General features: G+C 50.4%; 3 protein-coding genes across 3 annotated transcripts; 2 read left to right on the top strand and 1 right to left on the bottom strand.

Moving 5' to 3' along the window:
• Positions 1-1,657: 1,657 nt before the first annotated feature.
• On the top strand, positions 1,658-4,168 carry ampp (aminopeptidase P; the record flags this gene model as incomplete). The annotated part of the gene is made up of 10 exons (XM_026757489.1): positions 1,658-1,853; positions 1,924-1,983; positions 2,076-2,241; positions 2,302-2,363; positions 2,421-2,642; positions 2,706-2,751; positions 2,802-3,636; positions 3,690-3,774; positions 3,823-3,867; positions 3,921-4,168. 10 exons carry the CDS (start codon positions 1,658-1,660, stop codon positions 4,166-4,168), a joined length of 1,965 nt encoding a protein of 654 aa, XP_026612052.1.
• A 5,044-nt stretch (positions 4,169-9,212) lies between these two features.
• Positions 9,213-10,697, bottom strand: CDV56_103185 (uncharacterized protein; the record flags this gene model as incomplete). The annotated part of the gene is made up of 1 exon (XM_026756804.1): positions 9,213-10,697. One exon carries the CDS (start codon positions 10,695-10,697, stop codon positions 9,213-9,215), a length of 1,485 nt encoding a protein of 494 aa, XP_026612051.1.
• A 642-nt stretch (positions 10,698-11,339) lies between these two features.
• CDV56_102751 (uncharacterized protein) lies at positions 11,340-14,338 on the top strand (the record flags this gene model as incomplete). The annotated part of the gene is made up of 7 exons (XM_026756370.1): positions 11,340-11,388; positions 11,461-11,481; positions 11,547-11,822; positions 11,900-12,367; positions 12,461-12,884; positions 13,232-14,187; positions 14,289-14,338. The coding sequence occupies 7 exons, from the start codon at positions 11,340-11,342 to the stop codon at positions 14,336-14,338; spliced, it is 2,244 nt and encodes a 747-aa protein (XP_026612050.1).
• Between the last annotated feature and the right edge of the window lie 287 nt (positions 14,339-14,625).

Below are 14,625 nucleotides of genomic sequence, written 5' to 3'. Positions count from 1 at the left end.
AGCCGCACGCCGAATATCTACATCTTTCCGGAACTCTGGACTCCACTTATTTATGTCCTCTCCCAATACGTTGCAAAAATAGAGCAATGCAACAATCTGGGCTTGAGACATTGCCGGCAAGATAGAATTAAGCAAATCGACAGACCGAGCTTGATTTTCAGGGACATATTTGCTGCCTGCTAAGGAAGCAGCTATGTTCCAGATAGCCCGAATCCAAGGAGCACCCGGCTTCAGGAAGATGGTTGCCAGGGTTGTGGCCAGCTTTCGAATGACGAGAGGCCGCTCTCCGGAGTTGACAAGCACAGCATAGTGGCCAACCAATCGACCAAGAAGCTCTTCAACATCCTGCCGATTGAGTCTCTGCCTGCAACAGTGTCAGAAAGTCAAACTCAACAGGCATTCCGGTCAGTCACGTACCAGTCATGGTTGATTTTGACAGTGAAAGTCAAAGCGCCAAAAAATCTCATATCAGTGCTACTAGCGCTGAGCAGATCATTGGCAATCAACCATGCCTCAGGACCTTTCTGAAGCGACTGCAAACGCTCCTGAATAAAGTTGATCTCAGCGGGATTGCCTGCATTTTCGGGACTGTACAGTTGAGAGACGAGCTTGACAAGTTAGTCTTCAAATCGTGAAAAGGACCAAAGACTACACTCACCTCTCTTGCCTCATTCAAGATGTGAAGGCCTTGAATGCCCGCAGACATGACCAGAACTCTGGCCCTCTTAAGAGAGCTGGAAACTGATATAGATTGTTTGACGAAATGATAAAGGGGAGTCACGTGTTGATACCACTATCACGAAAACGTTAGGCGGTGAGGAGGTGGGATGGGATGGAGGGGGAAAGAAATCAGAGGGAAAAATGGTTGTGTTTGTGGGCTTTCAAGAGGGGCAGTCTACGTAAACAAAGCAGTGAATGTTCTGAGCATGTGACCTGTATTATCTGTCTCAAGGTGTCAAGGCTCAGCATCCTACTCCTTACCTATACAAGTGTTAGCTGCTAGATAATCTTCAATCGATCTTTCTATCCGGCCGCAATGAGATATCAGATAGCATCACGTTGTACTAATTATACAGAAACATACTCCGTACCTAGTCTCCTTGCCTGATGCGGCCAAAAGGTAGATAGTGGTCATCACTGCCGAACGCTGTAGGTAACAGTACTACTAGGTAGTCTACTACCTACCTACTGGCCCTTACTGACTGGTAACCCGGTACTTATAGTTTGGGTTGCTCCACAGAAATGCTGTGAAATACAGACGTATTAGTTTTACCAACAGCGTCAGAGCTCAGTAAGGTACACTGTACTTACTGGTAACCCGGTACCTACCTAATATTCAGTTGCAAAGTGGAATACCACATTATTACGGACTATGGAGCACGGAGGACTTTCTCCCATCTCTAGCCTATCTCCAAACTCCACTCGACTAGCTTATCTTGCTTGCTGGCCACATATTTCATTCCTCACTGTCGGTCACGTAGTGTCAGCCCTTGTACAGTGTACACGAGACTCCCAAAAAGCTGCATCAAGCCTCCCAACCTTTCCCTTCCTCACTAAACCCCTGCAATTCGTGCAACATTTGCTGTCGTGCGTCATTCAGATCGCTTCTGAGAAGCTCGGACAACTGCATTCTGACCTTCCTGACCTTTGCCTGTCGATGCTTGGTTTCCGCTCTCCAATTCACCTTTGCAAGCTACCAGCTATTGGACCAGCCCGTCAACTACCATTCTCTCGACCAAAGCTCTTCTCCACCGCTGTCGCACGCTACGCCGCCGATATGGAGACTGTGAATACCACCGAGCGCCTAGCGAGGTTGAGGCAGTTGATGCAGGAACAAAAGGTCGATGTATATAGTATGATATCACATAGCCCCTCTTGTTGTTCATGGTCACAAATAAGAACTTCACTCATACTTTCCTTAAGTCGTTCCATCAGAAGACAGCCACCAGTCGGAATACATCGCTCCCTGGGACGGCCGCCGAGGTTAGATCTACCCGTTAACCTTCCCTTGCTATGTAGCTGCTTGCTCATATGACGACCGCGGGATAATCCTTGACTTACAACCGTACCCATAGAGTTCATCTCTGGCTTCTCTGGATCTGCGGGGACAGCCATCGTGTCTATGACCAAGGCGGCCCTATCGACGGACGGACGATACTTCAACCAGGCTTCCAAGCAACTCGATAGCAATTGGGTGCTGCTGAAGAGGGGAGTTGAGAATGTCCCAACTTGGCAAGAATGGTACGCGTCTTTAAGAGTAATTCATGGCACCCTATAATGGGAACTGACCCATCCGTTTAGGACCACCGAACAAGCCGAAGGGGGCAAAGTCGTTGGTGTCGACCCATCTCTGATTACGGCTTGTGAGTGATAAGCGATGCCATATATCACATCCGAATTTGATTACTGAAACGATATAGCGGGCGCACGGAGTCTTGCAGAAACCTTAAAGAAGAACGGCTCGTCGCTGGTCGGTATTTCGCAGAACCTGGTCGACCTGGTTTGGGGCAAAGACAGACCGGCGCCTCCACGAGAGAAGGTCAGGGTTCATCCGGATAAGTTCGCAGGAAAGTCGTTCCAGGAGAAGATTGCGGATTTGCGCAAGGAGCTGGAGAACAAGAAGACAGCTGGATTCGTTATCTGTACCGCCACCCGACCCTCGACCTGAAAGCAGCTGCAGTATGGATGGCTAACAAGAAGGCTAGCTATGCTGGATGAAATTGCCTGGCTTTTTAACCTCAGAGGAAGCGAGTAAGCATTACACACTCAAGCTTGATTCCATCCAAACTAATAGATGATAGCATTCCCTACAATCCAGTGTTCTTCGCATACGCCATCATCACCCCTACAAGAGCCGAGCTTTACATCGACGATGACAAGCTTACCCCAGAGGTTCAGGCTCATCTCGGTCAGGATGTTGTTATCAAGCCATATGACTCTATCTTTGCAGACGCTAAGGCACTCAGTGAAGCAAGGAAGCAAGAAGCGGGAGAAACGGCCGCAAAGTTTCTCCTGTCGAATAAAGCATCATGGGCACTTAGCCTCAGCTTGGGAGGCGAGGAGCATGTGGAGGAGACCCGGAGTCCTATTGCCGACGCCAAAGCTATCAAGAATGAAGCAGAGCTTGCGGGTATGAGGGCTTGCCATATTCGAGACGGTGCCGCGTTGATTGAATACTTTGCGTGGCTTGAAAATGAGCTGGTCAAAAAGAAGACTGTTCTTGATGAAGTGGACGCCGCGGATAAGTTGGAGCAGATCAGAACCAAGCACGATCTCTTCGCTGGCCTTTCCTTCGACACCATTTCTTCAACTGGGCCTAACGGCGCCGTTATCCACTACAAGCCAGAGAAAGGCACTTGCTCCATCATTGACCCGAATGCTATCTATCTTTGTGACTCCGGAGCTCAGTATTTAGACGGAACCACGGACGTCACAAGAACGTTTCATTTCGGACAGCCCACAGAGCTTGAGAAGAAGGCTTTCACCCTCGTGCTCAAGGGTCTGATTGCCATTGATTCTGCTGTATTTCCCAAGGGCACTAGTGGCTTTGCGCTTGATGTTCTTGCCAGACAGTATTTGTGGAAAGAAGGGCTGGATTACCTTCATGGCACAGGCCATGGCATTGGCTCATACCTGGTTAGTGACAAAGACTGTGGGTTCACAGCTCATCACCTCTGACTTTTTGACAGAATGTGCACGAAGGTCCTATTGGCATCGGCACTCGCGTACAGTACACCGAAGTTCCAATTGCTCCCGGGAACGTCATCTCAGACGGTAGGTCGTTTGCACTCGTTATTTTGTGCTCAGAACTAACTGCCATAGAACCTGGATTCTATGAGGACGGCAAGTTCGGCATTCGAATTGAGAGTGAGTCTCTGTCTCTCAGACAGATTGTACATAGGCTAACACCATATCCTCAGATGTCATCATGGCGCGGGAGGTGCAAACAACACATAAGTTTGGTGACAAGCCTTGGTTGGGCTTTGAACATGTCACAATGGCTCCTATTGGCCGCAACTTGATTGAGCCATCTCTACTCAGCGACCTCGAGCTCAAGTGGGTGAACGACTATCACGCAGAGGTGTGGGATAAAACCCATCATTTCTTCGAGAATGATGAGTTCACTCGAAGCTGGCTTCAAAGAGAGACTGCGCCCATCACTAAATAGATCTGAGTATATATAGCTTCAAAGATATTAGCTCAGGTGACTTTTGAATAGCAGTCAATAGCGTATTCTAGAATTGATTCTGGAGATCACACAGAGCTACATCTTTAGTGTCTATCAGTCATTATAGTGATGAACGTAGGATATCCATTCCGGTGGTAGGACGTAACCATTCCCAGACGTGGCTTGCCGACGCCGGGAAGCTTGTGTGGGGAAATCAGGCGGTTGCGACTTGCGAGCTGCGGACACTTCAACCTTGGACCTGTTCAACAGACAATCCGTACCGCATTGTTTTGTCGCGATCGTCTGAACTATAACCTCTTGACTTCCGTTGCTGGATATTTTTTCATGTCCCTCTTATAGATTCCAATTAGCAGCCTTAAGAACGATCATGACCGCGTTCCCCACCGTTTGATACACTGCGACAGCGCCAGCAATCGAGAGCCCAAGATCGACAGCTCCTCCGCCGTATTTATCCTTGTCATCGCCTCATTGATCCGCCCTCTCTCAGAAATTAGCATTGTTATTATCCCCCAGATCTGGTATGAACGGCAGAAACGGTTACGCCGACGGATACGGATATTCCGAAAGCAATCGACACGATCGGGGTGATGGCGGATACGGGAGCAGCAACAGCAACTTAGCTGTCAATGGGCACTCAGGGGGGAGAGAGCGCCGTCCGGGTGGGTATGGTGGTTTCCATAACGAGTCCTCGCAAGAACCTTCACCTTCGGCCTCGCCGGAGCGACGCCGGGAGAGATGGAACGGAGACCGCCAGAACTCCTCGTCGCGATCACGCACACGGGATGCAGACTCGGAAAGGAGGCTGCAGAGCTCGCGGGATGGTCGGACACGGGGAGAAACTAGCTGGGTGGCCAGCAGCAGCAGCAGGGAGAGGAGTGGTCCTGAGGGACCCAATGCCGTCAGCAGTGGCGGGGGGTCTCAAGCTATTGAAGGTTTGCTGGCCCATTCATCTTTGTTCTTTTACCAACTCCAATGAATGAGACTTGTCAGCATGGTGGATCTGGATGGTTGATGTTTTTCAGATATTCTTCAGGCGATCCAACGGGACTGGGGCTTCGTGGCCTCGGACGATTGTGTACCGGTGCAGGTGGCATTGCAGTTGATGGACACAAGTACATTGGGCAAAGCGGATCGCGAACCTGATTTCCTCAATATGAACCAGCAGATTCAGAATACTTTGAAGTCTGTCGTCAATGGTCGGTCATCCCGTCAGATCCTTGTCAAACCAATGCTGAACATTTGACCAGAGCATCACCAGGGATTCAACAGTTCCATTGGTACATATCATAAGATCCAGTCCAATATACAAAGCTCGCAGAATCGAGTGCGAAATCTAAAACATGCGCTGGAGGGCGCGAAAGCTGGGCTACTCTATACGAAGCCCGAGTTGAAGGGGCTAGCGACGTCTTCCCAGAAGTACGATGACTTGATCCAGCTTTTCAGTCAAATCCAGGAAATACAGTCTCTGCCTGAGAAGCTAGAGTCCCGAATATCTGACAAGCGATTTCTTGGTGCCGTCGAGGTGCTTCACGATGCCTTCCGACTGTTACGGCGCTCCGAGTTGGAGAATATCGGGGCTCTGGCGGACATACGCGCCTACTTTGCGAACCAAGAGATATCTCTGACTGATATTCTGATAGAAGAGTTGCATGATCACTTATATCTCAAATCCCCCTATTGCTCCGGTCGGTGGAAACCGCCAGCGCCGGAGGGAGAAGTTGGCACCGCAAACGCCTCCAGCTGGACTGGAGTAGCAACCTGGGAAAAACCCGTCTACGCCTTTCTTGGGAAGCTGGACGCTTCCACGCCCCTGGTGGAGGACGCCTCTCGAAATCCGGAGGCTGACACATTTTACTATATCCGACTATTAATTGAGGCGCTGAACAAAATGGGCCATTTGGACATAGCGGTTGACCGCATCGAACAACGACTTCCAGTTGAGCTATTTGCCGTAGTCGATAAGACGAATGCAGAAGTCGACGCGCGTCATTCTAATTTGGCCCGGGGCCTCGCATCTCAGGATAGCAAGACTGGTCTGCCAACAGAGGCCATTGAGAAACGGGGACATGTCTTGACAGAGTTTTTGTGGACACTATATGCCAAGTTTGAAGCTATTGCCGAAGGTCATCGTGTCCTCCACGACGCCATTGCTGGAATTGTGGAGCGCGAGGGTATTCCCAAGAACAGTTCACTCACAGGTGGGTTCAAAGAGTTGTGGAAGCTCTATCAGAGTGAGGTTGGTGGTCTTTCTGGATTCGGCTTACGCCCTCTTAATGCCGTCTAGCTCACAATTTCTATAGATTCGTTCCCTATTGCACGATTACTTGGCCACCGATGGAGAGTCCTCCTTCCGATTGAGGGAAGAAGGAGCCGATGCCAAACGTCATATCTACTCTGGCCACAGGGATAAGAACAAGGTGCGTCTGCTTAGGACACGTTTAGCCAAGGCTGAAACTGGTTGACACTTTGCAGAAATTGTTTAAACTCTCCGAAACAGAGCAAAGCACGGAAATGCAAGCGGAGCAAGACGAGTTGGATGAGATCCTCAAAACCTCGGTTCCTGGTTTAGTGTCGAAAACCAGGCAGAAATTCACAACGACGGACAGTTCACGAGACGGGCAAGGGAATTCAGGAACCGGTCATAAGATACTCATTGAACCCAGCGTGTTCAATATGAGTCTTCTTCTTCCGCCTTCGTTATCCTTCATACAACGATTGAAGGACATAGTGCCTGTGGATGCGGACATTGCTCTGAGCACTTTGACGTCCTTTCTGGATGACTTCCTCGTCAACGTCTTCCTTCCCCAACTGGACGAGACAGTCACGGATCTCTGTACTCTTAGTTTCATCGCACCAGATGCGTTCACGGAAGACCCTCAATGGTCAATGTCCTCCCCTCGACCAGTTTTCAAGGCAAGTACCTGGCGTCTTCATACAATTAATTTTGATCCTCCCTAATCTCAAGTACAACAGGGAACGGTCAAATTCATGTCAATTATTTGGGAGTTCAGTAAAATGCTGTCCAGCATTCCGCACGATCAAGCATTCACACAGCTTCTAATCACCCAGATTGTGACCTACTATGACAAATGCTGTGGGTGGTACAAAGGTTGGAAGAACCACTACCTTCCAAGTTGATAGTCCAGGGGCTCATACATTTCTCCAGCTATTGTCACGAAAGTCTCGCCTCGCAATCACGGTCAAGTTCGCCTCAAGGCCGCAGCAGAGTTTGCCGAATCTGGTGACATCCATGATACAGTTCGGGAACTCTGGGAGGGGACAGCAGACACTAAGAAGGAACTGATCGATAAGGTATATGCTTTCCCCTCTTCTGCCCATCTTCGAACGTTGGATCAGCTGCTGATTATCCTAGGAAATTGATCTTCTGCTCAAACGCACAGACGAGGTGTCATTAGAGCCGTACGACATTATATCCGATCCCAAAACAGTGGTAGCACTGTCGCTTCTTTACAATAGCATGGTAATATTTGTCCCAAGCTCAGTCTGATCCATTACCTTTTGAGACCGGGCTGATGCTTTTTCAGCAATGGCTTGCAAGTCACCTTACCAAGCTGCGCCGGATCACACCCTCAGAGTCGCGGCAGCCACAGTCTGAGACTCGAGCACCTCCACGTCGGTGGACCCTGATTGGAGCCATGAGATCGAAGCGTGACAGCATAAGTCAGGCAGTGTATCTGCCGCTGAATCATGAAACGGCCAACGCGTTCGATAACACTCTTCAGTCGCTGTGTAATCTGGCCTCGACCGCGCTCTTTGCTCTTCACATTGATATTCGATGCGGTGTCATTCACATGCTGACTCGGACAATGGCTGGCCCCAACCCCCCCAGCAACCGCAATTCGGAACCCACCACACCATCACCGAATTCGAACATGAATTGGTGGCATATCCTTGTACATCAGCCGACAGCCGCGTCTCCCACGATCCTCGAGCTGAATAATGACTTAATCGCCTTTGATACGAACATTTTGTCATATCTCGGCCCCGCTGAACATTGGTTCATCACCTCGGGTCTTGCTCGATTTATTGATCAAGCATTCGTCTCATCTGCACGTCACATTGGAGCCATGAATGAGAATGGAGCCTTGCGACTGCAACTTGACGTCCTCGTTTTACAGCAGAACCTCAAGAATATAGTTATTGACCCGACAACAGAACAAGCCCAGGATCCCACAACACAGGAACCAGAGCATCCTCACCAGGTCGTTGCACTTCCGCGTAGTGCCAAATTCCTTGACTGGTTCCTGGATGGTGCGGAAAAAACATTGGAGTACGCCAAAGACGAAAAGGAGCTGTTCGCTACGCAGGGCGAAAAGGCATTGGCTGCAGGCAATGGCGAACCGTTCACCTATGATGAGCTCAAGGTCCTTATTGACCTTTGTTTCTCAGAAATTCTCAGAGGACCTCGCGGGGCTGATAATCGGGAAGATTTCATGGCTGCGAAGAAAGCCAGCGCCGATGCACTCTTGAAATTGAACGAAATCATGTGGGATTCCAAATGACCGTTCTGAATTTTTTGACGAAATCCTTTCGAGATGCTTTGCTTATCTGCCAACTACTGTTCTCTTTCTGATCTATACCCTTTCTTATATCATCCCTCCACGCTGGCGCAAGACTACCCTTAGATAGACACTTGACGGGTAGATCGCTCTCGTCATGTTCATTGCCACTTTTTCGATGGATGAAGTTGTCTCATCGAGTTTTCAGTGACCACTCAATAGACTACAATTGCCAAACCGCCCAAAAGAGGTCGCGCTCTTACCATTTTCCACCTCAATAGATTGTCTACGGCGCAGAAACAGCCCAAAAGCACTGCCTGGACCGTGAGTCCCGTGAAGGGAGTCTATGAATACTATCCAGAATAAAGTATAAGTCCCATTATTGGCGGTTTGATATCTGCCTGGGGAAGATACCTGTGGCTGCATCCACGAAGAGAGGCGTGACAGCTTACGAGAACATGAGAGGTAGATCAAAGTGCCACCTTCAAATCCACCCACTATTTTTAGTCTTCTCGGTAGCGGTCGACTATTTTCTGAATCACAGCTGAAGTGGACACCTGTGTGCTGAAAGGTACCAGTTCCAGTCTCCCCCCAGTTTCCAGGACAGCGTCGCGTCCTACAACCTGATGGGGCAAATAGTCATTTCCTTTGACGAGAATATCGGGTCGAATTGTCTCAATGAGAGACAAAGGAGTGTCGTCCTCAAACTGAACGACATAATCAACGCAACTCAGTGCGGCCAGCATCGCAGCTCGCTGGGAGAGGGGTGCAATAGGTCGCTTGTGTCCTTTCGATCGTCTTACGGACGCGTCCGAGTTGAGTCCCACTACCAGCAACTTTCCCAAGGCCTTGGCTTTCTGGAGATATTCGATATGTCCTGCGTGGAGTAGGTCAAAGCAGCCGTTTGTGAATACAATCTGGCCGTCACCACGGGTCGTGTTGAGACTAGTGAGACATTCATCGAGACTCACAATCTTACGCCCGTTCTGTAGCGCCTCCTCTGGCTTCCACGACCCTCCGCTGCAGGGTGCCTCTAGCAGCTCGCTCTTTGCGACGATAGTGGTCCCCAGCCTCGTCACTGCGATGCTACCTGCATTATTTGCCAGTTCGGCAGCTGCTTCCAAGGATTGCCCGCACACGAGATAGGCCCAGGCGAATGCAGCGGCGCAACTGTCTCCTGCGCCACTAACATCGCGTGCGGTAGAAGCTTTGCCTGGGATTGCGGACGACTTCCCGTTCGATTCATAGAGGACTATCCCATCAGCGCCACGAGTGACCAGCAAAGCTTCCGGGTGAGCCTTGGTCAGAACAGCCCGTGCAGCAGCATCAATATCGGTGGGGGAAACGACAGGAAGCCCGGATAGCAGCCGCAGCTCGTTCAGGTTGGGCATGAGGACTGTTGCCCCCGCATACCGGCTGCAATCGCCAATCTTCGGATCCACGATGACCTTCCTGTCCAGGGAGACAGCCTCATGGAGCAGAGATCTTAGAACGGACTCGCATAGGAACCCTTTGTTATAGTCCGAGCAGACCATACCCCGTGCACGGGGCAAATACCGACGAACGGAATCCAGAGCGGCTCGTTGTTGCTCTTCCCCTATGGGAATCACAACTTCTCTGTCCAGACGGACGAGGTGTCTTCCATTGCCGATGATGCGGGTCTTGCGGCAGGTTGGCCTGTCGGCGATGACCTGGACTCCGGAGACATCCACATTTGCGCTGGTCAAAAGGGAAAGCAGGCGTTTTCCCTCTTCGTCGTCCCCGACAGCTCCGACCAGGACAACTGCCGTACCCAGTGCGGCAAGATTCATCGCGACGTTTGCCGCTCCGCCGGGGAAGTATTCTGTTTCTTCCTGCTCCACGACAGGTACGTCGGCCTCTGGGGCATTTCGACGAACGGTGCCAGAGATATACTGATCTAGTATCAGGTCTCCCGCTACCACGAGACTTTCGACGTCCACGGAGTCGCTGGCCTGACAGATGTGCATGGTGAATCAAAAAACGTGTATTTCCCATTCAGGTCGTGCAGGTCATGGGAAAAAGGGCGCCTAAGATGGGGATATAATGTACTCCGTAGACGCCGACAAGTCTTCTTAGTGGTACGTTGCACATACACCACACACCGATATTGGCTGTCCCCAGCTTATCTGCATGAATTGCTGGCACCGACGCCCACATATGCCGCTAAGTCTGGTGTTGTGAATAATATCTCACGGTATTGTCGAGTCATAAGACGCGAGCTCCTCAATTCCTGTGTAGCGAAGACAGAAGTTTATATGGTCACATACATCCTGCATGAGCAGGGGGCAGCAATCGAGGCTGGATAGCTGAAGACTGCCTCTTCATTGGCAGAGACCAAACTCTTGAGTGCAAATAGATTGGTCCCGACCTCTCATCGACATCCCTTGAAATGGATCTCTCCAGCGGTCTGGGTGGGACACGTCACACAGGTCGCATCAGCTAGCATGAGATGGTGAGCCATGGATCGATATCCGAGCCGCCAGAGCAAGACACAAGAGCAGAGTAATGTGATAATATCATAGTCGAGAAGCAGATTTAGATTTCATATAATTACCCGTGACAGTATTTTGTCAATTTTGCGTCGACTGAGAATCACTTTGTAAGGGACCATGCAGACAGCCCAAGACCACGCAAATTCCCTGATACAGCTACAATGCGGTTAGTGGAATGAACCTTCTCCGAGTCAACTGCTGGTCTGCTACAATATCCTGACTCTCGTCATCTTTGTAGGTGTTACGAATAATGACTGGGGTAGGCCATGCTCTGTGAGAACCGTAGTTTATGGTTTATAGTCTACTGACTCTTCGTACCATTAGGCAAGATTGGAACGAGATCATTAGTCGCCCGACTCTCTGCGGCTGGAAACAAAGAGCATAAGATTGACCAAGATATACCGTATGCAGAACTCTGGATGGGGACTCATACTCTCCTATCCTCCCAGGATGTTCGAACAGGGATCTCATTGCGGGAGACTGTTGAACTGCCATTCATGTTGAAGGTTCTGTCAATTGGGAAAGCCATCTGCATCCAGGCACACCCAGATAAACAGCTTGCTCAACAGCTTCATAAATGCGACCCAGTCACCTATCCAGGTGAGCAACCATGCTCATTTCCGTTTACTCTTCTCGCATCCTCTTGGGAGACTACCTTTGCTGACTCAAAAACACAGATGCAAACCACAAGCCAGAAATGGCCGTCGCGATAACACCCTTCGAGGCTCTGTGTGGCTTTCGTCCTCTTCAAGAGATTGCACTGTTTCTGATCCATATTGCTCCCTTGCGCCGTATTGTAGGTATGACAGCAGACGAGTGCATAATCCTCGCAAGTCAAGATCAGAGAGATCCAGCTAAAGAGGAATCTGCTCTCAGGCGGACTTGGGAGGCATTGCTTCATTCGCCTCGGGAGCAAATCATCGCATGCACAAGGGAACTTATGAGTCTCATACCTCGCGGGGATCATGACGACAGGTGCATTGCCCCTGGTCTGCAAGTCTCCACTGCTTTGATCGCTCGCCTTCATCAACAATACCCCGAGGACGTGGGCCTCTTTGCGGTCTTCTTCATGAATTACGTCTCCCTGACGCCTGGTGAAGCAGTATTCGTGCCGCCTGGAGAGCCACACGCATATCTGAGTGGCGGTATGTCATTCTCGTGCTTGTTGATTACGCCCCTCACAATTATACCCTAAATGTGCTAACATGTAAGGGACTTCCCCCATCGCCGCCCTTTAGACGTCGTTGAATGTATGGCCTCATCCGCGAATACGGTCCGTGGCGGATTCACTAACAAGACGAAGGACCTTCATACGTTCATTCCGATGCTCTCGTATTCTTACCGGGCCCCGTTGAAGCCTAGAGTGTTCCCAGTAAATCCTTACGTGCGGTCTGCCAAGGGTGCGGTATCCTCAGTGCTGTACCAATCCGCCGCGGAGGAATTTGACGTCACGAAAACGGACCTGTTCTCGCCAGACGCGGAGGTACAATTCTATCCGATGGATGGGCCAAGTCTGGTGATCTGCATCCACGGCTGTGGGGAGATTCGGGCAGGACATCGCATGGAGAAGGTAGCCCTCGGTTCGGCCTTATATATCGGTGCGGGAGCCGGGATATCCATTCAGAACGGGGGGACGGGGGATCTTACCGTTTTCCAGGCACTGTATGATCCCAATAAGGCAAAGATGGGAGTGATAAACTTCGTGAATAATGAGGAATAAACAATATACGATATTCACGTCACACAAAGAAGTGCCTTACTGTAGAATCGGTAAGCTCGCCGGTCCGGAGAAAAGAATACATATGACAACATTGAATCAGCCAGGATGCTCTATGTAGAGACACACGGATCGACCTTTCGGTAATCACCGATACCGGTAGACAGTCAACAGCCGACGTGTCTATATGGAGCCACGTAGCCTGCGAGTTTCTCTCATCACAATCAAGGGCGTATAAGATCACTCGTTGACTCGCCTGATTGCACACCGAGTCGCACCTGCTGAGTCTCAGTATCATCCTCAAAGCTAAAGGAAACCCTTCATCAACAGAAGACAAGAAGAGAGTCAACATGATTGTCGTCACCGGCGGAGCAGGGTTCATCGGCTCCAACATTGTCAAAGCACTTAACGAGCGCGGCCGAAAGGACATCATCGTCGTCGATGACATGACTGACGGATCCAAATTCATCAATATCGCAGACTGTGAGATCGCAGACTACCTCGACGTGAACGAATTCCGGCAAGCCATCGCCAACGACAGCCTCACGCCTCCTCCAAGTGTGATCTTCCACAACGGGGCTTGCTCGTCGACGACAGAGACAAACGGGAAATACATGCTTGATGTCAACTTCACTTTCTCAAAGGAATTGTTCCACTATTGCCAGCGTCACGACACACGACTTATCTACGCCTCTTCTGCTGCCGTCTACGGCAGCAACAGCACCTCTGGCCCTCTACCGGAGAACAGCACCAGAGCAACATCCCCGCTCAACGTATATGCCTACTCGAAAATGCTCTTCGACCAGTATATCGAGGGCCGCAGGGGCAACGCAACATCGCAAGTCGTCGGACTCAGGTACTTCAACGTCTACGGGCCCCGGGAGCAGCACAAGGGGCCCATGGCAAGCATCGTGTACCAGATGCACCAGCAATTGCGGCAGGACGGCGTGGTCAAGCTGTTTGGGGAGTACGATGGGTACAAGGCCGGGATGCAGGAGCGGGACTTTGTCTATGTCGGCGACGTGGTCAAAGTCAACATGTTCTTTCTGGAGAACCCGTCGTTCTCGGGGATTTTTGACCTTGGCAAGGGACGCGCGGATACGTTCGTCGATGCGGCGAATGCTGTCCTGGAGGTCACTGGCGTCAAGGGCCGTATTGAATATATACCGTTCCCGGAACATCTCAAGGGACGATACCAGAGTTCTACTTGTTCGGATGTTTCGGGGTTGCGGCGGATAGGGTTTCGAGGTCAGTTCACGTCTGTTCGAGACGGTGTTAGAGAGTATGGGGAATGGTTGAGTAAACAGACAGGTAGATAGGGATAGCGACGGAACTCACAATCAAATTAGGCTCTGAGGATACTATTGCCCTTGAGATGCAGGCACCAATGGTCGGTTAGTATTCATTATCCTCTGGCTTGACCACGAATGCCTTGATACAAATCACCCAGAGAGCCCAGATCCCCCAGTCAATCTCTCTTTAGCCTAGAAAAGGTCATATTGACTGCGCGGGCTCAATATCTTTCGACATAGAGGCGGCAAGAGTCTGGTGAAGGTCGTACTGGCATAGGGTGAAATCTCATGAATACCTTCAATTTACCTGTTCATGACGAATTGCTTGGTGGTAAGGTTCCAGGCTTCACTTCGATCTTTCCAGACTCATCTAGTGAATGGTGAAAGAGAACCA

The sequence above is a fragment of the Aspergillus thermomutatus genome, assembly GCF_002237265.1.
Source record: "Aspergillus thermomutatus strain HMR AF 39 chromosome Unknown NODE_191, whole genome shotgun sequence".
NCBI classification, from domain to species: Eukaryota; Fungi; Ascomycota; class Eurotiomycetes; order Eurotiales; family Aspergillaceae; genus Aspergillus; species Aspergillus thermomutatus.
The sequence above is the reverse complement of the archived record's forward strand: the minus strand, read 5'-3'. Positions and strand labels throughout refer to the sequence as shown.